The sequence below is a fragment of the Protopterus annectens genome, chromosome 2.part0 (genome assembly GCF_019279795.1).
Source record: "Protopterus annectens isolate FY-2018-M chromosome 2.part0, PAN1.0, whole genome shotgun sequence".
NCBI classification, from domain to species: Eukaryota; Metazoa; Chordata; order Ceratodontiformes; family Protopteridae; genus Protopterus; species Protopterus annectens.
The window spans coordinates 37,276,362-37,302,592 of NC_056728.1; the positions used below are offsets into that span (position 1 = coordinate 37,276,362).

The 26,231-nt window shown below is 36.1% G+C and overlaps 1 protein-coding gene across 8 annotated transcripts in view; it reads right to left on the minus strand.

Annotated features, from left to right (window-relative positions):
* MAP2 (microtubule associated protein 2) overlaps positions 1-26,231 on the minus strand; it is a 1,383,589-nt gene that overhangs the window by 123,084 nt on the left and 1,234,274 nt on the right. For all 8 annotated transcript variants that reach the window (XM_044060515.1, XM_044060520.1, XM_044060517.1 and 5 more), the window contains one exon: positions 23,290-23,633. In XM_044060515.1, coding sequence (XP_043916450.1) covers positions 23,290-23,633 — 344 coding nt within the window. The remainder of the gene's footprint in view (positions 1-23,289; positions 23,634-26,231) is intronic.

Sequence of the window (26,231 nt, forward strand, 5' to 3'; positions counted from 1 at the left end):
ATAATTGGTATGGTAGTCAAGAAAAACTGGCTGTATTTGCTAATGATATTATTTTATACCTGATAAAATGAGAAAAGGACATTACAGTGTTGTGGAACACTTTCAGTTTCAAATCTTTTTGCGATACAAAATTAATGAAGCTAAAACAAAGGTAATAGCAGTAAATTATTTACCCACACATGAAGTGGTTCAGCAATATCCATATTTATGTGGACATGATAAAATGACGTATTTAGGACTATGTGGCAGCTAAGGATATGTTGGAAGAGACTAAACAAATGAAAATACAGAAACTGAGAAATTGGAAGCTCTGTTATATGGATATGGATAGTAATCTACAAGCAGTTAAAATATTTTTATTCCCTGTAATCTTATACACAGATCAGGCATATTTTTATCAACCAGAGGGGAAGTTGTGGATAGCAATTAATAAAGAGCTGAAGGATTTTATCTGGGAGGGGAAGATGGCAAGAATCAAGTGGGATAAGCTGATTCTTCCAATAGAGGGGTATTTCAGAGCTACACAGTTAAGGCTCTTATACACAGCACAAGCAGAAACCTATAATACAAAGTGGAAAGTGGTGATGATGAAACAAGACAGAAACTCAAAAAACAAGGAGAGACTGAGATTTTGGATGCAAACCATTAAGGAGAATAACAATAATCACACAGAATATTATATTCATAAAGTAGCAGAAAGTATTCTAAGAACTAAGCCAATATAGGAATGGAGAAAGGAGATTCTGCCAATAGGGATGACTGCAATTAGGGATACAGACAATAGGTAAGAAGAATGTGGAATTTATTGGAGAAAACTGGCAAAGGAACCAAGGTATTGGGAGCAAATAACTAGAAAGGGAAAGATAACAGAATGAGAAGAGGCCAAGGATTTATTTGGACTGCAGGTTAGAGACTACCTTCCCTGTCAATGATTGATAGATTATAGGCAAAGTGAAAGAAATAGGGGGCTCCTGAATGAAAGACCACTACTGGTAGAGTTTTTAATAGAATCTAGAGCAGAAGCTGCCATTAAAAAAGGAATAATTAGTAAAGCGTATAAAATTTAGATGATAATTATAAAAATCAATCAGAGGAGCTTAGAAAGGATTGGGAAGAGAGACTGGATAAGCAATTCACAGGGGCAATGGGAGGATATATGTATATCTCCCGAATATGCAACAAAGTGTAGAAAATTTAGGATCTTTTCCTGGAAGTGTTTACATAAGTATTTTTATATCGCAAGTAGACTTCAAAGAATTTTTCCTCAGGTGGATAGCAAGCGTGATGGGCAAGAAAGAGGTGGTTGGGAACATATTTTTTGGGAGTGTAATGAGCTGGCAGACTTTAAGGATTCTCTTCAGACCGCTCTGTCAGAGATGCTGAGTGGGTAGATATGATTGTCTTGAGAGATGATTTTTTTGAGTTATGATACAGAATCGAAATTACCTAGACATAGTAAAGCCTTGCCAAAAAAGCAATTACTAGAAAATGGAAATCAAAGTCTAGACCAACTCTACTAGAAGTAGTGAACATAGTAACAGAGATAAAACAAGTGGGACTGGGATCTTTAGAAAAGGCAGGGAGCAAACTACATAGGAAAAATGGGAATTGTGGGGAACAGTATATGCAGAGCAGGAATGAGGTTTAAGAGGCAGGATTTGAATGAGCCATATAATGCTTAACTGACAATGACTGATGTATAACGTCTGCAACTCAGTTGTTTCAGTGGTGTCTGTGATGTATACTGTTTGCAACTAAAGTGGTATCATGTTGTTTGTTTTTTATTTGTATAAATGTAAGACTGCCTATGGCATGTGTGAAAATTAAATAAAGGTGTTTGTTGGAAAAAAAACTGCTGTTATGGAGCTTAAGAAAATTCTGGGAGAAATAATTAGCTTTCAGCAGGGAATATTACTTATAGGTGAGGAGTGGAAATTGACTTACAATAGTGAGGATGTAACAGATGGACCTAGAAGGAAAAATATAACAAAAAAGGTAGATTTCTAAAGACATTTATGAAAAGAATTGATAAGGAAGAATGAATTCAGTAGTAGGAACTCAGACATAATTTACATATTATTCCATAAGCGACCGGACCTTTTTCCATTAGTATAAGTCTGATTTACAACGGGCACACTGGCCAATCAGCATGCATGTTTTGGAATATTAATGGGGGGGGGGTCATTGTATAATTCTTTTTAATAACATCTCCAGAGCACAAAAACGTTTAGCCCTGTGTCCCAAGCAACAGAAAGTAGAAAAGGTTGTCCCCTAACTTAGGGAGCCAATGATAAGAAAAATAACCAGAGATCCTATAGAGGAATTAAAAGATATTATCAAAATTTTCTGACAATTTGTACAAAACAGAGGAGTATGGAAACCAACCAAGAAAGAGCAGAAATGGAAATATTTATGGAAAACTTAATATGCTATGATCAGTGGAAGAACTAACAGTTAAGATAGGAAGAGATGAGATAAAACAGTGATGTATAATCAGTCTGCAGGAAGTTTACATGGATATAATGTATTCCTGTAGAAATTTGGAAGTTAGGAGGGAATAAAGTAATAAAGACTTAGAAAAGTTTTGTTTGACAGTATTTTAAAAGGACAAGAAGCAGCAGCATTGTGGAAGAAACCTGTTGTGACTGTATTACCCAAAGAGGTTAATGACCCATCAAAACCAAACTGTTATAGACCCATTTAAATTTTAAACCATGTAAAGTGTTTATGTCTGTACTAGCTAAAAGAATGACAAATGGGGGACTTCCAAGATGAATGCACATTGAGTAACTCTAGCTCTCCCAGTGAAAACAAAAACTCAACAGAGAAGGCCAGTAGATGTTTGTGTTTAAGGGTCAATTTCAGTAACTGGCTAAGTGTACTGTCTGGATGCCAGGAAAAAAATACAGAGGTCATGGAAAAAAATCACCTAAAAATTAGGAAGAAGCACTGATTGGGGAAAGTAGTACAGCTGTTCAGAAAAAGCAATGCAACCTCCAGACATGACTTCCAGTAACATAGAGGAAGATATAAGACAACTGCACAGAGACCTGGTTAAAATAAATGGAACACTGATGGGAGTATATCAACACAAAGAACAAAAGGCTGGAAAAAATGGAAGAAGCTTTAAATGGATATTCAGGTGAAGTGCTAAAGCTGCAAAAATCAGAGGATGAAATGAAGAAAAGCCTGGCTGAATATGAGACTGCTCAAGAAGAGATGATTCAAAAAAATAATAGAATTAGAGGACAGAGCACATAGAGAGAACCTGAGATTTTCACCGACACCAGAGAAACTGGAAGGAACAGACTGTATTAATTTTACGAAAGCACAAATAAGCAACTGGACTGGTATTCCACAGCAGGAGCTGTTAGATGAAAGGGAACATTGTGTGTATGTGCCAAACGTGGCTATGAAAAAACAACCTAGATCTTTAATAGTACAGATGCAATCCTGCCAGAAGAAGGAGTTGATTTTGACAAAACAATGGCAGAAGGACAAAATACTGTAAGTGGGAGACAGCAGAGTGTTTATGGAGAATGATTACTCATTGTAGACAAGGCAGAAGAAGAGTAAATTCATTCCACTATTCAGGGAATATGGAGACGTAGGTGTGAGATTCAAATTGCTGTAGCCAACTGTCTTCAAGGTATTCTTCCCTGAAGGGACAAAATCATTTTTTTGATGAAGTACATACTAAGGAGGAAATAAAAAGGTTTGTCCAACAAAAACTGAACTGTGAAACTGAAGGAGATTCTGCTTCTTGTTCTTCTGCTAATAAAGACCACAGAAAGACTGTACCTATGAAACCTTTTCCAATGTTTCAGTGGAAAATGTTGGAGAGAATGAAGGGAACATGAGAGTTGACAAGAAGAATTGAGAGTATGTTGCAAATGAAGCAGAGATAGGATTTGGGAGATGGAGATGAAAAGTAATAAAAACAGTAACAATGTGGGGTTGCAATGCAACCATTATATTTGTGATTTTTGACAGAACAAGAAAATCTGGAAATATCAGACTTGTGGGGGACACTAAAGTATATGACCTACTTCATACCATTAATGTTTGGAAAATGCTTTGGGGAGGAGAAGAGTGGGGAGAAGGTTACCTGTAAGGTAAGAAAAAAATTTTTTAATAGTACTATTTTTGTGGTGTATGGCTTTCTTGCATGCTATAAAATAAAGTTTTCTCAGTTATTTTTAAGTGTATTAGGGGGTGTAAACAAGTGTTTCTATTCTTTTTTCCTTTCTTTCTCCTATCTCTCTTTTTTCTTTTTCAGTTTTAAGAAATGCAGGCCCTGCAATGTAAAAAAAAAAAAAGCCTGGTTAAAAGAGCATGACAAAAGAAGAACTAATGTGCTTTTTCTCATTCTTGCATAGGGGAATGACTTGATTAAGGACCGCAGATTGATTTAGTAACAAGTTTTAAGAGAAAGGAAGTAAATGAAAAAGAATATTGAGTATTATGAGTCTCTTTTCTAGCAAATGAATGTATGTTAAGTAGGAATTATGTATCTGGCCCTCATATCTCCATGGAAACAATCTGATAAAGAGAAATTGACTGTTTGGTTCTCATGTCTCCATGGGGACAATCTGATAATGAGAAGTTGGCTGTCTGGTTCTCATGTCTACAGGGAGACAATCTTATAAAGAGAAATTGGTTACAGTTTGGTGGAGAATGATTGGCTGGGGGAAGAAAAAGAAAAGAGAAACTGACTAGGAGATAATGTTCTCTGAAATTATTCAGGGATTTTCCTTTGTCCCAGGTATTCTGCTCCACACACATTGGAATCACTCCATCTATCCTTGTCATACTTCTGAACACTATCCCCACCATTACAGTTACATAGCAAAAAAAAAAAAAAAAACATTGTGCTGTCATTTAACTATTGTTAATGTTGTTTTGTTTATTATTTACTACGGTATTGTTTTGTTTTTTGTTTTACTACTGAAATGACTAGTTTTGTTTCTATTGTTTGCTATACCTGTATACTACTGTAGTGTTTTTTATTGTACTATCTGGAGCTTTTCTCCTCGGGTCTCCACTGAAAATGGGACAAAATCCCAGTTGGACTAACCCGGTCAACAAATGTCAATAAATAAAATAAATAAATAAATAAATTTTCCCAACTGGGAGAGTTATAGAGATAAGACAAATCAAGTTATCACTTAGTAGAAGCACAGGCTGCACCATGCATCTTAGCATGGATAACCTTTCTTTTAGGTTAACTCAGGTTTGTGGGTGTGGCTGTCAGTTTGGGACATTTGTTCCTATTAGAAAGGTAAAACTTCAATATTTGAAGATGTACATAGTTTTGTGTGTTAGCATTAAATTAATAAGTTTTTTTTGGGGGGGGTATTGTTTTTTTTTTTGAGGGCTTTCAATAAAAAGTTTTGTAAGATGTGACATAGTCTCAGGTGGATATGACAAGAAACAACTATATAAAAGTTCAACCTGGAAAATGGTGTATGTATGTAACACAAAAGCTGGAACTAGACATTTAACAAAAAGGTGTTATACATAAAAGATGGGAATAATAACTTTTTAGTAAAATTATGCTTTCTGTAATGTCTTTAAATGTCAATGGTCTCGCAGATAAATACAAAAAAGAATAGTGAAGTATATTAAAAAATCAAGCTGCAGTGGTGCAGCGGTAGCGTTGTCACCTCACAGCAAGAGGTTCTTCCATTTGATTCTCGGCTGGAGCACCTTCTGTGTGGAGTCTGCATGTCCTCCCCGCAGTCGAGTGGCATTCAAAAGACATGTGCGAATGGGTGTGCCTTCGTTGAAGTTTGGGCATCGGGCTGGTATGTTGGCACCGTAATAATCAACTGCCAATCATGTGGTGACCCCTAACCGGGAAAAGCCGAAAGAAGAACATTAAAAAATGTAGAGTGCAAATAGCTGTGTTACAGGAGACACACTTGGAAAAAAATAAATAATTGTCTTTCAGCTTTTCCCGGTTAGGGGTCGCCAAAGAGGAACTCCAGTCTGCTAATGATTGGCAGTGGATTTTTACGGTGCCAAGTTGCTAGCCCAACGCCCAACCTTCAAAGAAGGCACATCCATTCACGCCCTCACCTACTTACATGACTTTAAGGTCACTCAACCACAGGGAGGACATGCAGACTCCACAGAGAAAGCGCTCCAGCTGAGAATCAAATGGGAGAACCTCTTGCTGTGAGGCAACAATGCTAACCGCTGCACCACCGCGGCCTATTACACTTTGAAAGAAATGAACATATGAATTTGATAAAGAAAGGTTTTCAGGATGGTTATTCAGCAGAATACCTGGGACAAAGGAAAAGAGGAGTACTTATATTAATTGAAAGAGGTTTCCTATTGTATGATTGAAGATGCATTCTTTCAAATGCGCCTTGATCGAACTTGAAAGCACGAAACAGCAAAATAATGAAATGGCATAGAAGCAAATTCTTTTCCTGGGAAAGAAATCCCTTGGCCGCCTTCATTATTTTGCCGTTTTTGTCACTGTAGTGCGATCTCAGAGTTGGTATATTTAAGTAGGGGTGTGTGGGGGCACATCCCCCCACATCAGGGGGTGTGGGGGGGGTCAACGCTTCCCACTTTATGTAATGTTTTAAAGTTTTTTTCTTTTCTTTTTTGGAACAGCGATTTTTTCCCTGGGGAAAAAATATCGCTGTTCTAAGTGTTCTGGATTGTAAGCTTTCGCTTACATGGGGTCGATAAATCAGTGTTCACTTTTTTAATATAGACCCTTGAAAGAGGAGCTCCAGTAGTGACAGAAATGGATAAAAAAGATAATGGCAGATTTGTAGTGTTAAAAGGCTACTGGCAAGGGAGAAGAATTACATTGGCATATATTTATAGTCTATCTAAAACTGCTATAATGGAGCTTAAGAAAGTTCTGGGAGAAATAATCAGTTTTCAGCAAGGACTATAGGTGTGGACTGGAATTTGATTTGCAGCAGTGAAGATATGTATGGAGGTCCCAGAAGGGAAGGTATAATAAAGGAGGGTAGATATGTGAAGTCATTTTTGAAAATATTTGGCCTGGAATATGTGAATTCAGTAATAGGAGTTTGGAGTGAATTTACATATTATTCCTCAAGATATAAAACCTGGGCTAGGGTAAATAGAATTTATATTTCACAGGAACATGTACATTTAATTGAAGATATCAATACGCACCTAATAATTATTTCATATCATGCACCAAATATTGCATGATAACTATAAGACTCAGTCAGAGGAGCTTAGATAGGATTGGGAAAAGAGACTGTATAAGCAATTCAAAAAGAAACAATGACAGGATATATGTATGTCTCCCAAATATGCAACAAAATCTAGAAGATTTAGGATTTTTGCTTGGAAATGTTTACATACAGTTGATATCTGTATAGTCCAAGTAGACTCCAAAGAATTTTTCCTTAGGTAGACAGGAAATGTTGGAGGTGTCATGAGGAAGAAAGAGGTAATTGGGAACATATTTTCTGGGAGTGTGATAAGTTGGTGGACTTTAAGGATTACCTGTGGGATGCACTATAGGAGATGCTGGGTGGGCAGATTGGTGTGAAGAGGGAAATTATTTTTCTGAGCTATGATACAGAATCAGAATTGACTAGACATGGTAAGGCCTTGCTGTGTCTAATTATGGTGGCTGCTAAAAAAGCTATTAGTAGAAAATGGAAATCAAAATCTAAAACAACTACACTAGAAGAAGTGGATATAGTAACAGAGTAAAAACAACTGGAAATGAGATCTTTAGAAAAGGGTTGGGGCAATCTACATAGGAAAAATGGGAATTGTGGGAACAATACATACAGGGGAGAAGTGAGGTTTAAAAGAAGGCAGGATTTAAATGAGCTATGTAATATTTGACTAAAAATGATTGGGTAGATTATAAATGATGTATAACGTTTGCAAGTGGGAGTGTGTCAGTATGGATTGTGATATAAAATCCTTGCAACTAGGATTATGTTGGTGTGGTTTATTTTCATTTATATAAACATATGATTGCCTGTGCCATAAGTGATGGTTTAATAAAGATGTTTCTTACTTTTTTAAAGGGCAGGAATTGAATAATTTATGTAATGTTGCTTAGGTTATATGATTTTATAGCAATGTATGTGAAGTATAATGTTTGTAAACTTGAACTTGTTAATACAGTTTGATTACTCTTACATGAATGTAAATTTGCCTATGTCACAAGTAATAATTCAATAAAGGTGTTAAAAAAAGAATGACAAATGTGTTGCAAAAATGGACAGATATGTATTAATGTGGTTTTGTTGAGGGGAGGCAAATATTTGACATTATTAATAGAACAATGATGATCCACAGGGAAGCAGAATGTAAGAAAAGAGAGAAGCAAAATGTTACAAAATACCGCTGTTGTTGCAGGTCTTGATGCAGAGATACCATTCGACAGAGTAATCTGGGACTTTATGAGTAGGGGAATGGGATTATTTGCTTTCCCTGATGTAATAATAAAATTAATTATGAGGATATATGAAGGATAAGAGGCAATAATTAAAGTGGCAGGGTTCCTGTCCAATAAGGACGTGTTTGAACAGAGGAACTAGGCAAGGTTGTCCTCTTGCCCCTTTGATATTTGCTTTATATTTAGAGCCACTGGCAAAGAAAATAAGGGACTCAGACATTCAAAGAAATAATTGGTATAGTAATCTAGAAAAGCTGACTTTATCTGCAGATGATATTATTTGTACTTGATAAATCCAGAAAAGGACATCTTAAGACTTTCAGGATATACAATTAATGAAGGTAAAACAAAGGCTAATCATCATAATCATGTACCCATACATGACTTGGTTCAGCAATAACCATACTTATGGAGACATGATAAGATGAAATATTTGGGAGTATGGATTAAAGGTCTTCTGTTACATCAGCTAAGGATATGTGGAAAGGTACTAAATGAAAATACAAAATCTGAGAAACTGGAAGCTCTTGTTTATGGATATGGTAATAAGATGCAAGCATTGAAAATTGTTTAGTCTCTTTAGTTTTATGTGCAGGTCAGGCATAATTTTATCAAACAGAAGAAAGGTTGTGGACAATGATTAATAAATAGTTAAAGAAATTTACCTGGGAGGAAAACAGGGCAAGAGTTAATTTGGATAAGTTGATCTTCTCAACAGAACAAGGTGGTTTAGGATTACCAGATTTTAAGGGATATCTTGGCACTATGTAGTTAAGGCTTATATACATAAGACAAGCAAAACGTTATAATTCAAACTGGAAAGGTATTCGGATGAGAAAGCATGGGGGAGTTCATGAAAGAAGGATAGAGAGAGTGGGATTTTGGCTGCAGATCCTTATGAAGAATAACCACCATACAAAATATTATGATCATAAAGTTACAGAAAGTACTCTAAGAACTAAGCCAACACATGAATGAAGACATTTTTTAATTTATTGGCATTTGATTACTGGAAAAGTCTGACTGGGCAGGTGCCCATTTTCAGCAAGGCCCAGGGAGAAAAGTTCCAAAGTATTACAAAAACATTTTAAGAACAATAATTCCACAATCTTAAAAAATAATACAAAAACAACTGCAGTTTAAATAGTTATACTGATTTAGATTACTACAGTGATATTAATGGATATCATACTTAAGAATATTTTTTTAGTTTTTAATGGGGAATACTATCAACAGAGATCAGGGGTCTCCATGGCAGCAGTATGCACCCCAACTTTTGCTAACATTGTACTTTCCAAGTGGGAAGAGAAATTTGTTTTGAATTCTAGTTTTAACCAATATTGGCTTCTTTATCATAGATTTCTTGATGACATAATAATTTTTTGGACTGGGGGAAAAGAAAAATTTTTTAGAGTTTATTAATTATATCAGCTCTACTACGAGTTTTTTGAGTTTTACATACGCCATAAATACAGACTTTATAAATTACCTAGATGTAGAAGTTTTTAAGGAAAATAATCAGTTTGAAACTAGGGTATACAGAAAGAATACATATTGTAATTCCTACCTACACTATGACAGCTTCCATCCTGCACATTGTAAGAAAAATATTGTAAAAGGGCAGTTTGTGAGAGGTTCCAGGATGACGAGTAGAGAGGTCGATTTCTTGGAAGAATGTAACAAGTTAGAAAATATGTTTTTAGATAGAGGCTACCCAAGGCAATTTATTAAAGAAATAAGAAAGGAAGTAGAAGCTGGGAGGTTAAACAAATTTCAACCTATAAAAGGACAGGTCGAGGAGAGGAATACTGGTGGATCCAATAAAGAAGAAGGGGAAGAAGTATATAAAAAAAGATTGGTGGTTGAATTTAACACTTTTAATCAAAATATAAAAGACATATTTAAGAAAGAATGGGATACATTTCTAATATTTACTGATATGGAGGAAGTCAAAAAGATAGAACCACAAATAACATTCAGGAATCCACCAAATATAAGAAATAAGTTAGAAAGAATGAGTTACAGTAAAAAAGAGGTTAATAACAGGATAGGCACATTTAAATGTGGAAAATGTTCTCAATGTCCTCATATTATGAATAAACAAGAGATATTTATAGAGAGTAGGAACAAAAATATACGAAATGAATATATATATAATTGTAATACGCAAGGGGTAGTTTATATATCAGTCTGCCAAAATTGTCAGTCATTTTATGTTGGAGAGACTGAGAGGGTGTTTAAAAGACGTATTTATGAGCATTATTACGAAATTAGTAAAGCTAAGGAGACAAATGCACTATATAAGCATACTAAAAGTTGTATAGGAGCTGAGTTTTTATTTTTTGTTTTAGAACAAATAAAACCAGATGCTAGGGGAGGTCCATGGGAAGAAATTTTAGAAAGTAGAGAATTGTGGTGGCAGGTTTACCTTGATGCTAGCAGGAAACCTGGGTTGAATGAAACCATTTCCATTGGACCATTATTAAAATTAAAATTCAACAAAGTATGAATTTTATAAAGGGTTGTATATACATACACATTTAATTCATTGTAGGGACATCACTTGTTTTAGGTTAATAATTCATATTATATTTGTACCATATTTACAGATAATTTTAAATATTTTAATATTAATATTTATTTAAGTATTTATTAATAAATCAACATGTAAATGCATATTTATTAAATATTTTATGAATGTTATGAATTAAATTACTTGAAAGAAATGCAGGTTTTTACACACTAGGGGGAGCCTAGTATCTGATTTTTAAAATACACACAACATCTCTGTGAAAACATAACGTGAATTATTGTTTCATCTATGACAAAATATAGGATTTATCAACATATATTTTTTAACAAGAGATAAAGGTCCTAATCTGATTACATAAAAAGATTTTTTTAGGAGGTTAAATAATGTGCAGTAGTTTTTTTAAAGATACTGTTATTAATAATTCATTAGGTTAATGAATATTCATGATGGGTTTAAGAATGGGGATTTGTTCATTCGAATTAACAGAGTTGGTTTGATAGGTTAATTGATTACAAATTGTGTATATAAATCAAATTGTATTGGAGTATGTGTATCTGATGAAGTCCTAATTATAGGGACGAAAACGCGATTGTGTTATATATGAAAAGCGTTAATGTGTTCGTCAGTCTGTTTTTTTGGATTAAAGAAAGTGAATTACGCTCTCCGCTCTGTGCCTTTTTGACTCTTCAGCATCTCTTTTGTGGATTATTGGTTTTGATTGAGATTGCTACACAATTTTAATTAGTTGGTTTATACTGATTTAGACATACAGTGAAAACATTGCTTAAAAATAGATACAGTTGAGCCTGTAGTAATTAACCCAGTCCCCTGGTATTTAATATTACACAAGCACTCAGCCATCTTAGACTTGGGACTGCTGGAAGATTGGAAGCTTGAAATCAAAGCATTTGGACTACAGTTTGCATCCAGGAAAGTATATCTAAACTACATTTACAATATTGCACTTGCCTTACCATTTAAATCAGTTTTGTGTGTTGTGTTGGTTCCTTATCTGAAGTTAACACTGTTAATTTAAGGGATTTTTTATAGTCTACAGTGTTGTTTTTTGTTGTTGTTATTGTTGTTTTATTCTATGCTGGACATAGGTATTCTGACTGGGCCCTCATTTTATTGCATTTTTAATAGCTCTCTTCTGAATTTGGTCCCCACCCACCCCTCTTATTCCTGTTCTACTTTTATATTTGGAGTCTTTTGAGCTGCCTGCCTCTACAATATATGTTGCCTTCCAAGCTCTAGCCAAGCACATCTTCTGTACACCTGGCCCTAGAATCTCCTCCCAGTATTATCTCATCTGCTCATCTTACTGGTTACTGACAGAAGGAACTGGGAAAGCCCTGCCCTTAGACTGTTAGCACACTTTGAAATTGCCTTAAAGTGTGTGCGTTCCTCATTGCTGGCTTATCTGCCTTTAAATCACACTGTAATTACTTGGAGCTAGTTGTTAGATTTGTTTCTGGTACCCTTTCTCTTATAGATACCTAAAGTGTGTATTTTACATTAAGAAGACTGGGACTGAAATTCTAGTGGGAGTAGAAAGATAGCTTGGTCTATCTGAGTTGGAAAACACATAGGAAGTTTTAAAGAGAGAATTTCTTGTTGTAGCTAGTTATTAGATTTGTTTCTGGTATCTTTTCACTTAAGGCTAACTAAAGTGTGTTTTTTTACATTAAATATCTGGGACTGCAATTCTAGTGATGGTAGAAAAGTAACTTGATCTACCCAAGTTGGGAAACACACAAGGGGCTTAAAGGGACAACTACTTGTTGTAGCTAGTTGGTATCTTTTCACTTTTTGCTAACAAAAGTATGTTTTTACATTAAGAAGACTGGGACTGCTATTCTAGTGGAAGTAATGAAGTAGTCTGGTCAGTCTGAGTTCAGAAACACACCGGGAGGCTTAAAGTAAGATTATTTCATCAGCAAGGGGGCTTATGGACTTAGTTGTTTGGTGTTAATCTGAACTTGAGAGATACTTTTGCTGAGCTTTTATATTAAAAAGCTCCAGGATCATCCATCTTGTGGCAGAAGGTGATTACCTGGTCACTCTGAACTGAGACGCATTCCAGGGAATTCAAAGTGTAGTCAGTTATTGGCCAGAGAGCATAGGAGTTATTTTCATCTTTTTTCTGTTTGCTCTAAATTAGGTGATTTTTCACAGAATAATTTACCGTGAAGTGGCAGTACTCTGTATAGTAGCAAATCTATAAAGCTAGTACTTAGAACATTAACCTTTAACACAGAAAAGCTTTGCTTGGAGCTAAGCTTAGGGCAGCTTGTTAATGCATCAAAGAGTACCACTACCAGATCATAGCACTAACACCTAGCCTTAACCCTAGACACAAATCAGGTGACCCCAGTAAAACCAAGTCCTTAAACCATAACAGCCCAACCCTAATACAGGTCCTGACAACATGGATTTGCAATGTCCTAATGTCTCTGTGCCCAGCTTGGTAGATATGGACATCCTGAGACAATGTTGCAATTGTCTCATGTACTCAGACAATCTTTTAATCCTTAAAGAAACTAACAGTACGGAAGAGATGTACATACGTAACATCCTTGGATGCAAAAATCTCACTTACAAATGAGGTTGTCAAAAACACACATACTAAATCCTTCACACATATTACTCACCACACACATAGACCTTCTTATGCTGAGGAACGTAAAAGAAACCTTTCCATACGTCAAAGACCTCTTAAGCCATCAGATGGAAACATATCTTCAGCAAACACTAAATAACACACCAAAAGTAAAACCTAACACCACACACAAACCTATACCCAGTGATTCCCCCAAAGAACAAAGCTCATAATGCATGCAAACACTTTACCTAGTACTCTTGACATAGGGAATTATATTGAACAAAACACAAATGCCCCTCTCAGCAGGCTGGACAAGGAGAAGATCATGGTCATTTGTCTGTTTGGAGCAAGGAGTTACAATATCATGCACACACTCATGTCACAGCACCACAGGTACCAATATGAATATGTTTTGTAGTCCATGTGGATGTAAATGACCTGAGACGTATATCACTGGACTTTGTGAAAAGAGACATTATGGACCTCTCTGAATGTGTGTCACAGACAGGTACATGCCTTGCATTGAGCAGTATTCTAACTTCAACAAGGATGATGTCACAGTATGAAGAGGAAATGACTGATTTTAATAACTGGCTTAGTTTCTGGTGTCACTCCATGGGAATCCCATATCTATCAGCATAGGATGACATGGTTAACAGACCACATTGCTTTGCCAAGGATGGATTGCACCTGCATCCCCCCCCCCCCCCCCCCCGGGCTTACAGATATTGGCTAAAACTTTATCCACCCACTTAGAGCTTTTTTAGGTATTGTAAAAAAATAAAACTATCAACATAGCAAAAAAAAAAAAAAAAACTCAAAGCAACCTAAAGGTATTACTGCTCAATGTCCAGAGCCTGAACAAGAAACTCCAGACCCTGTAAACTCTCCTTTCTCTGGAGAATGTAGCCATCTGTGCTATCACTGAGACTGTGTTTAAAGCTGTAGAAAGTACTCCAGCACTGGAAGCTACAGTGCCTTCCACATATTTAGACCAACAGCAGCACAGACAAGGGCTGAAAACTGAGATGTCACAATCTACATTTGCAACAAATACAACTCCATATTGGTTAAATAGGATGGTTGCCCTCAATGACACATGAAGCTGACATATCTTACGTAGACCTACTAAAGGTGCTCATCATCTAACCAAATAGACTATTCATTGGAGACTTTTAATATTATAGCCTGGGCAACATTATCTGCCTCTAACTCACAGGCACGTTTCCTAGACTTCATAAACACAAAAGCCCCTGGACAGGATATGTGCATTCTAACAGAAGATCAAATATATTGGACCTAGTACTCTTCAACATGAGACAGCATTTCACCCCCCCATGACATCCTCATTGGTGAGGTCAGACCATGGAACTGTCTCCCTTAATATAAAAATCAACCCAGAAAACCAAACTAAATCCGTAACAGTTAGGAACTATTTTAAAGTAAAGTACATCCTATTAAGCAACAGTTTGTCAAAATTCATGGCTCCCCCAAATCCCAACACACAGCCAAGATAGTAAGAAAATCATTCTACATCACCCACCTCATAAGCAAGGGTATGGGATTCTAGGTCCAAGGAAGTTACAGTACCACTCTACTCAGTCCTTATCAGACCCATCATTGAGTACAGTGCCCCCTTTGGCATGTGCCTAGCCAGGCACTTGCAGCAGTTGGAACACATTTAAAGGTTCCTGACCAGCAGAAGAATACCCTGCCAACACAGACTGCCCAAGGGCTCTATTTCAGTACTTAGTCCATTACAGATTACTGAGAGGTGATCTACGCGTAGCATATAAGACATCCACAGATCCAGCTATGACAGATCTCTTGCACATCCACAAAACAAACAACACCAAAAACACTGTAACCAAGGACCAGAACTTTGCCTGCAACATAAATAAAAGAATCCCCACACTATGGAGTAAGCTCTCCATCTATGGGAAGCAGAGTTCATCCCTGCTGCTATTTAAAAGAAACCTTGATCGTTGGATGGGAAATTGCAAATTTGCCCCCAGTCTGGTTCCCCTTATCTCTGATGGACATAGGTCAACCTTCAGTAAATGAATCCCCAACTAACTTAGCCCCCCCCCCACATAACCCTTAGCTACCACTTTACTAACATACCCCACTACATAGGCATCCAGGGAACTCAGGGACAACACTGGGTTTGGTTACATGGCTAGGCTTATAAAGAACCTGGTGGCCTAGTATAAACCTATGAACCTATGAATCTGTTTGATAATGATTTTAATATTTGCAGAGGACTACAAGTAAGGGTACAGAAAATAGACAAGAGAGGAATTCTCGGGAAAAAATATGGCAAAGGATCCAAGGTATTGGGAGCACATAACTTGAGACAGAAAGATAATAGAGTAGAATAAGGTCAAGAAGAAGTTTGGACTGCAGGTTAGGGACTACCTTCTCTATCAGAGGTTTATAGGTTCATAGGAAGTTACTAGGCTAATGGCCCTAGAGCCCTTACAAGTCTAGCCATATTTATCCCGAGTTGCCCCAATTGTTGGTGGTTAGGTGAGCGAAGTTTGCAGAGTTAAGGGTCTATGGTAGTTAATACTGACTTCTTCTGTCCAGGAGGGTTATGAGCAACACTTCACAAGTAAATCTACGGTCACCCATCCATCGATCTAGGTTGCTTTTGAAGAGGGTGAGGGAGAGGCTCTGTTTCACATGAATTGTAAGCTTGTTCCAGGGAAGTGGCAGTCTTTGGGAGATGTATCTATCTCTCCAGCATGACCTGTTCATGTCAGAGGTAGATTAAGATCCCGGGAGCAAGTGACCCTCCTGCACCTATGACCAATAGTTATGCTTTGTGGGCTTATTTGTTGAGACACTGGTGTGTCTGTGTTATTATGTGTTGTGGTTATTTTGCATTGTTATGTGTGCAAGTTGTTTCCATTTGGGAGGCCTCTGATGTTTTGGCAAGTTACTAGTGAGTACCTCTGCATATATGAGCTTATGTGTTGTGTTCTTATTTAGTGGATGAATTGTGTGTGTATGCTTACAACCTGGTTGGCATTCACTTGTCCTTATATGAATGTCTTGCCTCCAGTTTCATAGTGTAACTACATCTTTCACATAAAGTATTTGTTCCTTTCAGGAGTAAGTAGTTGTCAGTATACATGAGACAACTGCTACATTACCTAAGGATGCCCATGTCTATCAGGCTGGCCAAAGAGATGATGGGCAACTGCCCGTCCATGATAGCAGGGTTTGATATTACACTGTAGGCAAAGAGGAAGGGGTGGGGGGTCCTAAGTGAAAGACCTGCTCTGATAAGTTTTTAATCAGATCTAGAGTACAAGTTGTTGTTAAACAGTGGATAATTAGTAGGGAATATAAAACATTGCATGAGGACTATAAGAATCAAATACAGTAGGTTAGAAAAGATTGGCAAGATAAACTGGAAAAGCAATTTTCAAGGGAACAACAGGAGAACTTGTGTACGGTCCCAAGTATGCAAAAAAGTCCAGAAGGTTTAGGATTTCAACTGGAAAGTGTTTGCATAGGTATTTTGATACCCCAAGCAGACTTCAAAGAATTTTCTCTCAGGTAGATAAATGTTGGCGGTGTGATGGGGAAGAAAGAGGTAACTGGAACATTTTTTTTTGGGAGTGTAATGAGCTAGCAGATTTAAAAAAATCCCTACTCTTTTAGAAATGTTGGGGAACAAATTGCTGTAAGTAAGGAAATTATTATTTTTATTTGGGACACAGCCTCTGAACTGCCTAGACATAGTAAGGCCTTATTAAGTATAATTCTCTTGGCTGCCAAAAAAGCAATCACTATAAAATGGAAATAAAAAATCTAAACAAATTGTATTTGAAGTATTGAATATCGAAAGATATAAAAAAACTGGAAGAAGAATCTTTAGAAAAGGAAAAGAGCAAATTACATAGAAACAAATGGAACTTGTGGGAACAATAAATGCAGAATAATGTTCAGGAGGAGGAATGAAGTTTAAGCAAAGGTATGAATTGAATGATTTATGTAATTTTGGACTGAGACAGTTGTTATAAAGAAAAAAATGTAATAAACAATATGTGCAAATGAAAAAAATATGTTTTGTTTTCTTTTTTATTAATGTATGTGTGCCTACATTTGAAGTGATATTTAAATAAACGAATAAATAAATATGCCTCCACAAAAAAGTTTGTTTCTTCCTGAATTGGAGACAATGATGCTCTGGGAATATTCATGTGTGGGAAGAAAAAAGTCATTTTCCAATCGCAGCTCTGCTTTGTTGGATTAAATGTAGTTAATGATGTTATTTTCCTTTTTTAAACTTTATTACCTCCATATATTATATTACATTCATGTACAATTCTCATGTATAGTGTACAATATCTCAGATGGATGCTTCACGTCCTACCCCCCCCCCCGTTTCACTTTGGGTTCAGCCTCTCTTCTCTACTGGTATGATTTTCAGTCTTGTAGTATAAATAATTTGGGATTTCTACCTCAGAGAGATGAACTTGTCCCGAAAGAATCTCTTTGACTTTATTCTAAATGAACTGTAGGGAAGCCTATGCCTTATAAGATATTATGGAGTACCCCAGCCCACATCAACAATGATATACACCTACATAATAGCCTAGGCTATCTAAAACCTTGTTATTGTTTAATATTATCAAACGTAATCACTGGATGGTTTATAAGTGTAACAGGATGGAAGTTATAGAAAACCACCTCTGTATGACTAACCAATCCAAGTGGTTTCAATTTCAAAAAGTATCTTAGTAGTATGTTACAAAGGATAACAGCAAAATCCAAAGTAATAACAATCAAGACAAGAGATGGATAACAAATGAACCAAAAGCTAAACTGAGAAACAGAATTATGTTCATAAAATACAGTAGATTCCATGGCAAACAAGATAAGTATGTAAGTGCAAAAAGTAGGGTAAATAATTGTAGAGACAGCAGCAATGATAACAATTACAGTAGTATTATTGACAATGATAAAAATATAAGTAAGAATATGATAACCACTCACCTCACAGCTTAAATTTTAGCAATGAACTAAAGTGATCTCCATGCAGTCTCTCAAATCCTCTCACTATTGTCAAAACCTAAACACTGACTCATATTATGTGTGTCACGTTATTTGTATTAAATGATGTACACAGTTTCATTGTTTTTAACAATAGGCTACATAAGTATACCTTTGTATCTTTCAATAGCCTCTTTTTACATAGTAATCTCAAAATAAAAATTATGAAATCAATTTTAAGTCAGCAATACCAAAATAATCTATAGAAAGTGGGTCTACCATCTCAGTATGAAACTTCTTGAAATGTTAAATTTTACAGTATTGCCCACATCTATGTCCAGTCTTATTTGAAATATTTAGAAAACATTTGACATAAATGTTCCCATAACACCTGCGAAAATGACTTGGATAACTCATCCTTTTGGTTAATTAATAGTAAATACATTTAAACTGAGAAGTACAAAACAATGTTTCAAGACTGAAGTGGTATAAAAATGAAACCTTTGACACAGCAGTAATATTTTCTCCTGAAAGAATTCAGTCAACCCCCACACTGAAAGTGTATACTGCTGTCATCTTAATAATGAAACTTCCTCATGCATTAGTATTTGTAAAATTAAGCATATTTGTGTACAGATATGCTTAAGTTACATGGTCTACATTTTTACATACAAAAGGCACTCAAAACTGTTTAACAGTGAGTCATCTAAAAAATCCCAACACATTAACAGTAAGCATCTTTACACAAGAGAAATTTGAACCTGTTGCTCAAAAATATAATGTCAAAATAAACCTTTTAAACAGTAGTTACACTTTTAAGTAATGGTACTAGGCACCTCATTCATTGAGTACATAAAGCTTCTTACCATATAATGTTTCAGATTGTTTAAAGCTACATCATTTCCATGTCTGAAAGTAAACATTGTTGGAACACAAAAAAAAAATCTTTAATTATTTGCAGCTGTTGGTACAGAAATATAATTAACATTGAAAAATCCAGGTAGTAGAACCTAAACTTACGTGATCAAAAGCACATTTATTAGTAAGTCTAACCTGTTGCACAGAAGTAATATCTCTCAGACCACTGCAGATTATCCAGGGAAACCTTAACAATCTCTTTCCCCTTCTTGATCAGTCTGTTCTTTCCATTAATTTTCATATTTCACCGAAGTATCAACAGTCTTACTGGGATCTTTTAGCTATGCTTCTTCTGTGTGGTCTGTCAACTGCTGACTTTGCATTAATCTTAGCACTTGTTTGCTTTTCAGGCAATCTGTCAATAGTTGACTCTGCATTAATGGACAGTTGCATGCCAGTTGGAAACATTCTTCAAAACAGCAGGAAAATTCAATTTGTATTTAATATTTCACCATCAACATTCTTTAATCAGTACTTTAAGCTGCAAGCTATGCTGAATTGTGGTTTTGTAAACATGTTGAGCTACTGTATATTTCTTCTGAAGCTTCTACATTTGCCACAGTTCTTGCACTGTTTCAAACAAATAAATGAGGTAAACAAAAATTATCCTCGGTTTGCCATATGTTTGTTCAGGTATCAATAGACAACTTGGATGCTTTTCTTAAGCCTTGTGATGTCCTAGTAAAATCAGTCTAGACTGCCATCTTTGTTTCACACAGTTCAAACAAGTTGCTCCTTTCTCACCTTCTAGAATATTGTTCACTCTCAAATTTCTCCTTCTTCTTGTAATTTCCAAAGGAACCATTGCTTGCTATATACTATTTTGTCATAAATTTCCACACTCTTTTTTTTAGAACTTCAGCTACTTTTTTGCTTTTCTGGCAAGATGACACCATACTTTATTTAAAAGTCACCATGGTCAACTTCATAAGATACCACTTGTATGGCATACCACACCTGAGGTCTTAAAAAATATCTTTAATCATACATTATGCCTTCAAATGCAGTCCTGATGGCTTTCTTACAAAGCTTCATAGTCATCCGTTGGTCTTTTTGTTAAATCTCAGATGGACAACCCTCTTGATTAATCTTATTTGCCATCTCTGCTTCCAAAGTCACATCTTCACTTTTAGCCAGATCTAAAGCCATTATCGCTTTCATAACACTTTGTGCTATTACTGTCATCAAATACGTTTCAGTGTAACAACTTTTAACTTTTAAATTACAGCAATTTGTATCTTACCATATAAACCAACTGAAGGAGATATCTCACTGTCCAAAGCTTTATGAGATCTATGTCTCCACTGCACCAAGTTTTGAAAAATATTGTTTTATTTCCGTCTTAGACCCCCTTTTATTCAGCATCTTCACCAATGACCTCTTTCACCTCTTGCAATCAGTTATCTCTCATACAATACGCTGATGACTCCACTATTAATTCTACAGCTGACAACATCTCTGACCTACACACTCTAACCCAAAAAGCTCTACTTTCCATCGAACAATGGCTTTCAAAAAACTTACTAATCCTCAATCCCAAAAAAAACAAACTCTTGCTCTTCCTCCCCCGTTCTCTTGCTCAACATAGATCATCCTTTATTATTAAGTCTTGTAATAATACAGCCATCCAACCTGACACCCACACTAAACTCCTAGGGGTCATCATTGATGATGAACTAAAATTCAATCAACATATATAGCAATGCATAAAAAAAACCCATCAGAAACTAGGTCTGCTATATCGGAACAGAAAATACCTCACTCCTGAGGCTAGACTCACCCTTGGACAAGCAATTCTCCTCCCCTCTCTCCTCTATGCCACCCCATTTCTCACAAATATTCAAACTACTACCCTGAACAAACTTCAACAAACCTACCACAAAATAGCCAGATTCATTACTAACTCCCCAAACAACACGCACCACTGTATTGCCTTAAAGTCTCTACAATGGCTGGAGCTCCCACAACTGCTGCATCTCTACCAATTTCACATGCTGCACTCTATGCTCTTTAAACCCTTCTGCTGTCCATCTCTCTCTCTCCTTGTTTCTATCTATACCCCTTCTCGATCTCTCCGCACCTCAAATCAGCAATTGCTCAATATCTACCACCCTAATAGGTCTATAGGTAAGCAACTCTACAAACACTCTGTGGCCCAAGCTTGGAATAGACTTCCCCTGGATATATCTCTCTCACTCCACTATTTAAAAAAGAACTGAAGACACATTTATTCAACTCCAGAACCTGTCCCTGCTATAATGACCCTACTTAGCTCTCCCCTCCCCCCACACCCACATCAGTCTCAGTAGATCCTACTGACACTCTTGACTCTCCCCCATTGTTCAGCAACAAAGAATTTAATTTTGTCAAAAAAAAAAAAAAAATTAAAATTTTTAAATTTTTAAATTTATTTTCTCTTTTTTAATTATAATCTTCACATGTAGTTGTTTATTTCTATTGCTTACTATTATTATTTGTAATACTTGTTTTTCTTGTACTGTAATTATATATTGTATTTTCTGGAGCTTTTCTCCTCGGGTCTCCACTGAAAATGGGACAAAATCCCAGTTGGAGTAACCCAGTTAACAAATGTCAATAAATAAATAAATAAAATAAATAAATATTTCTTTTATATTGTTTCTGGAACATTGCTATAACCTTCTTGTGATTTAGTGTGACTTCTATGGTCACATCTGATAACGTATATTTTTGTCTAATATAATTCTTTAATATATGAAACATTCGTGAGTGAACAAATCTAAACAAATCTTTATATTAATACAGTGAACATTAACTCAGAAGTTAAGCTTGCAGCTTACCAAACCCTTTAACCCTTTGATGTGAAGGCAAGCACTCACACCCATAATGTCTAAACATACTAACTTCATGGCAGCACAAACATGGAGAAATGGGAAAGGTGGAAACAAACAATACAGCTGAAGTCATCTTTCCCTGGTCCTCTGTATTTGACAACCAATACCAAAGCCCATTACCTGTGACAACCAAGAGCTGATGTACTAAATATGTCAATAAAAAAACTTCAGACCATCTGGCTGCAGTTGTTTGTGCTGATATTAAAGTGACAGAACAAAACATGGCGTTCCACTAAGTGGGCATTGGCTTACAAAAGAAAGCAAGCATCATTCTTCTGCTGAGTGAAAAGGAGCAGTTGTCTATGAATTTGATAAAAGTCTAAAATAAACTTTTATTTTTATCTGAATACAGTGGAAAAAGCAATCCATCTAAAGCTCAGTTCATTACTGGTATACTTCCATTCTCTGTTTGCCCAGTAAACTGTTGATGGTGGCAACTACTCATTGGGTCACTACAGGAGATGGACTCTTCCCAAAAGTCCTGGATGAATTTCTAGTCCTTGTGTTAAAAAGTCCATACAGTTTCCCAGTTTAAAATATTTTTATTAACTCATTAGTGCTATCAGTGCATTGAAATGCTTACTATCAAGGAGATAGAAGGGCCTCAAAGGCCTAGAGGTGCTTTTCCAATGAATTAGATATACAAAGCGTACTTCACTGAAACAACTTTTTGCACAATTACACTAATTTCACTATTGCATGCATTATATTTAGCAACTCAGTTTGCACTGTAAGGTTTAAAATTCAAATTTAAAAGTGACACCTTACTTTTTTTCTTGAGTACTGGCTGAGTACCAAACTGTTCTGCCAGACCTTTGGACTCTAATAACTTGCATTTACAATGCTGGTAATGCATGTGTGTTAAGAGACATTCATCTACCTTCAAGAAAGGATAAAATCCCAATAAAGTATAATTATTTCAAAGCCTTACTTGTCCTCCTTTGGGCTGATACTTCATGTTGTCTGTTGATCCAACTTTTGCTCTGATATTCTTCAAATCTGGGAGAGGTTGACTGAGGACACGCATCTGTTTCATGGTGCCTGGGGATTTAGGAGGAGTGCGAATAACTGCTACCTTCTTTTCAGTTTGAAAAAGAATAGCAGATTTGGGTGTACCGGGTGTTCTGGGAGTCCTTGGATAACGTGGGGTGCCTGGAGTGCCTGGTGTGCGGGAAGAGTAACTTGGTGGAGTAGCTGGGGTAATAGCAGTTGATCCTGGTGTTGTTGGTGTGGAAGTTCCACTTTTAGTTGTTCTATACCGGCTAGGTTCTGACCCTGCAAAATGAATTGAAAAATATTATATTTTAATAATCCTGTTAAAATAGTTACATTTGAGAGCAATCATTGATGAGAAAGTCCAAAACACGACAATATTTTAATTTACAAAATTAAGTCAACAGTCATGAATACTAGAATAAATACATCATTAGTAAATATATACAAGTCTATACATAATGCCTGCATGTAATTTATGTGGTGATACAACCATCTATAGAGGTGTACAACTATTACCTATAATAGAAAGTTACAGTTTCTTCCAGGCAAATGCTGACTAACTTTTAATAATTCTATTTTCTAAGTTCTGTGCTTCATTACTTAACATTATATTTTAGTTCACAGCATTTCTTCTAAGGATTCATTTCATATTTCACCACCAAGCTAAATGTAGTTCACTAACAGTCAATCCCCAATGATGTGCATGCCACAGTTTCCCTAAAAAAGCAGTTCTTAGGCTTCTCAGTACATTTTAATGTGTTCATTTTGCTACTAATTTATTCCATCCTTGCACATATTCTCCTTCAGTTTGCTTTATTTTTTTAAGTTGATTTTGATTATTTTCATTTCCTGCTAAATAATAAGCATTTATATTTTGAATCATTCATGAACATAGCTATTATGAAATGAGTTATCTTAAAATTGGATAATTAATCAGTGAAAGGATAACATTACTGAACTTGGGTTTGCTTTTATATTTTAATTTAAGCTATCTAGAATAGATGCTGATAATAGGCAACTTTATGTCCCATTAGACTTGAGTGCATTTTCTAAAGGGAGATAATTACAAATAATAGCATAGTGACTTATTTAAAGCCACAGAACTATAGAGCATGGGGTTTAAACATTGAAATTGCATTCTGTTGAATGGGGTCTATATTATAACATCGAAGTTCAAAAACGTTGAATGTTATAATATCGAACCCAGTAGAGCGAACGCTTGAAATAGCGAAGCTGCAGAACACAGAATACTTTCCTAGGGAAAGTATTCAGTGAGCCGTTTCTGCAGCTTTGCTATTTCCTCAACTGTGGAGCGAAGGTTAAGGACTGGGTTAAGGTAAGTGTGCGAATGAAGGTGAGTGTGCGATTGGGCATGGGTTAGGTGAGTTAGGGTTATGGCACGGGTCAGGTAAATGTGCGATTGTGTGGACGTGAGGGTTAGGGTAGGGTAGGTGAGTTAGGGTTAGGGAGTGGGTAAGGTGAGTGTGCGATAGTTAGGGACCTTAGGGTTAGGGTTGGGTTAAGCTAAGTGGGTAGCTAGTGGTGTTTGTTTGGTTTAGTGTAGGGTTTCGTGAAGTGTATGTGTGTGGATTATTTATTTTGGTGTGCGTGAGTTGTGTGTATGTTTGTCGGAACAGCAATTTTTTTCCCTGGGAAAAAAATTTGCTATTCTGACTGTTCGGTTTTCTGGTGTTTTGATTGAATGGGGATGATATTATAACATTCAATGTTTTTAAACTTTGATGTTATAATATAGACCCGTTGAATGATATACTTTGCAGTTTATTTCTTTAACTACTATGGTATAATGCCAATCCACAAAAGTCAGTTATTTCAGTAGCCAGGAAAAACAGTCATTAATAATGCTTTATTTTATTTTAATTTTTAATACAGTGATTATAAAAAAGTGTACACACCTCTGTTAAAATGCCAGTTTTTTTGATGTAAAAAAATGAGATCACAATAAATAATTTCAAAACTTTTCCCACCTTTAATGTGACCTATAACCTATAGAATTCAATTGAAAAACAAGCAAATCTGTTAGGGGAAAGAATATAAAATATACAAAACGTACAATAAGCTGGTTGCATAAGTGTGCACACCCCTAAACTAATACTTTGATGAAGCACCTTTTGATTTAATTACAGCATTCAGACTTCTTGGGTACATACCTGCCACCAATTAAAGAGACTCTGATTAACCCCAAATAAAGTTCAGCTGTCTTAGTAGGATTTTCCTGACATTTGATACTCAATAGCCTGCTACAGAAAAAGTCATGGTTCGCAGAGAGCTTACAAAGCATCAAAGGGATCTCATTGTTGACAGGTATCAGTCAGGAGAAGGGTAAAGAAAATTTCCACAGCATTGGATATACCATGGAACACAGTGAAGACAGTCATCAAAAAGTGGAGAAAATATGGGACAACAGTGATGTTGCAAAGAACTGGATGTCCCTCCAAAATTGATGCAAAGACAAGACAGAAACTGGTCAGGGAGACTGCTAAGAGACCTAAAGCAACACTGAAGGAGCCACAGGAATTTCTGGCAAGTACTGGTTGTGTACATGTGACAACAATCTCCCGTATTCTCCATATGTCTGGACTATAGGGTAGGGTTGCAAGACGGAAGCCTTTTCTTACACAGAAAAACATCCAGGCCCAGCTAAAATTTGCAAAACAATATAACAAGTCTCACAAAAGCATGTGGGAAAATGTGTAATGGTCTGATGAGACCAAGATTGAACTTTTTGGCCACAATTCCAAAAGGTACGTTTGGGGCAAAAACAACACTTTGCATCACCAAAAGAACACTATACCCACAGTGAAGCATGGTGGTGGCAGTATCATGCTTTGAAGTTGCTTTTCTTCAGCTGGAACT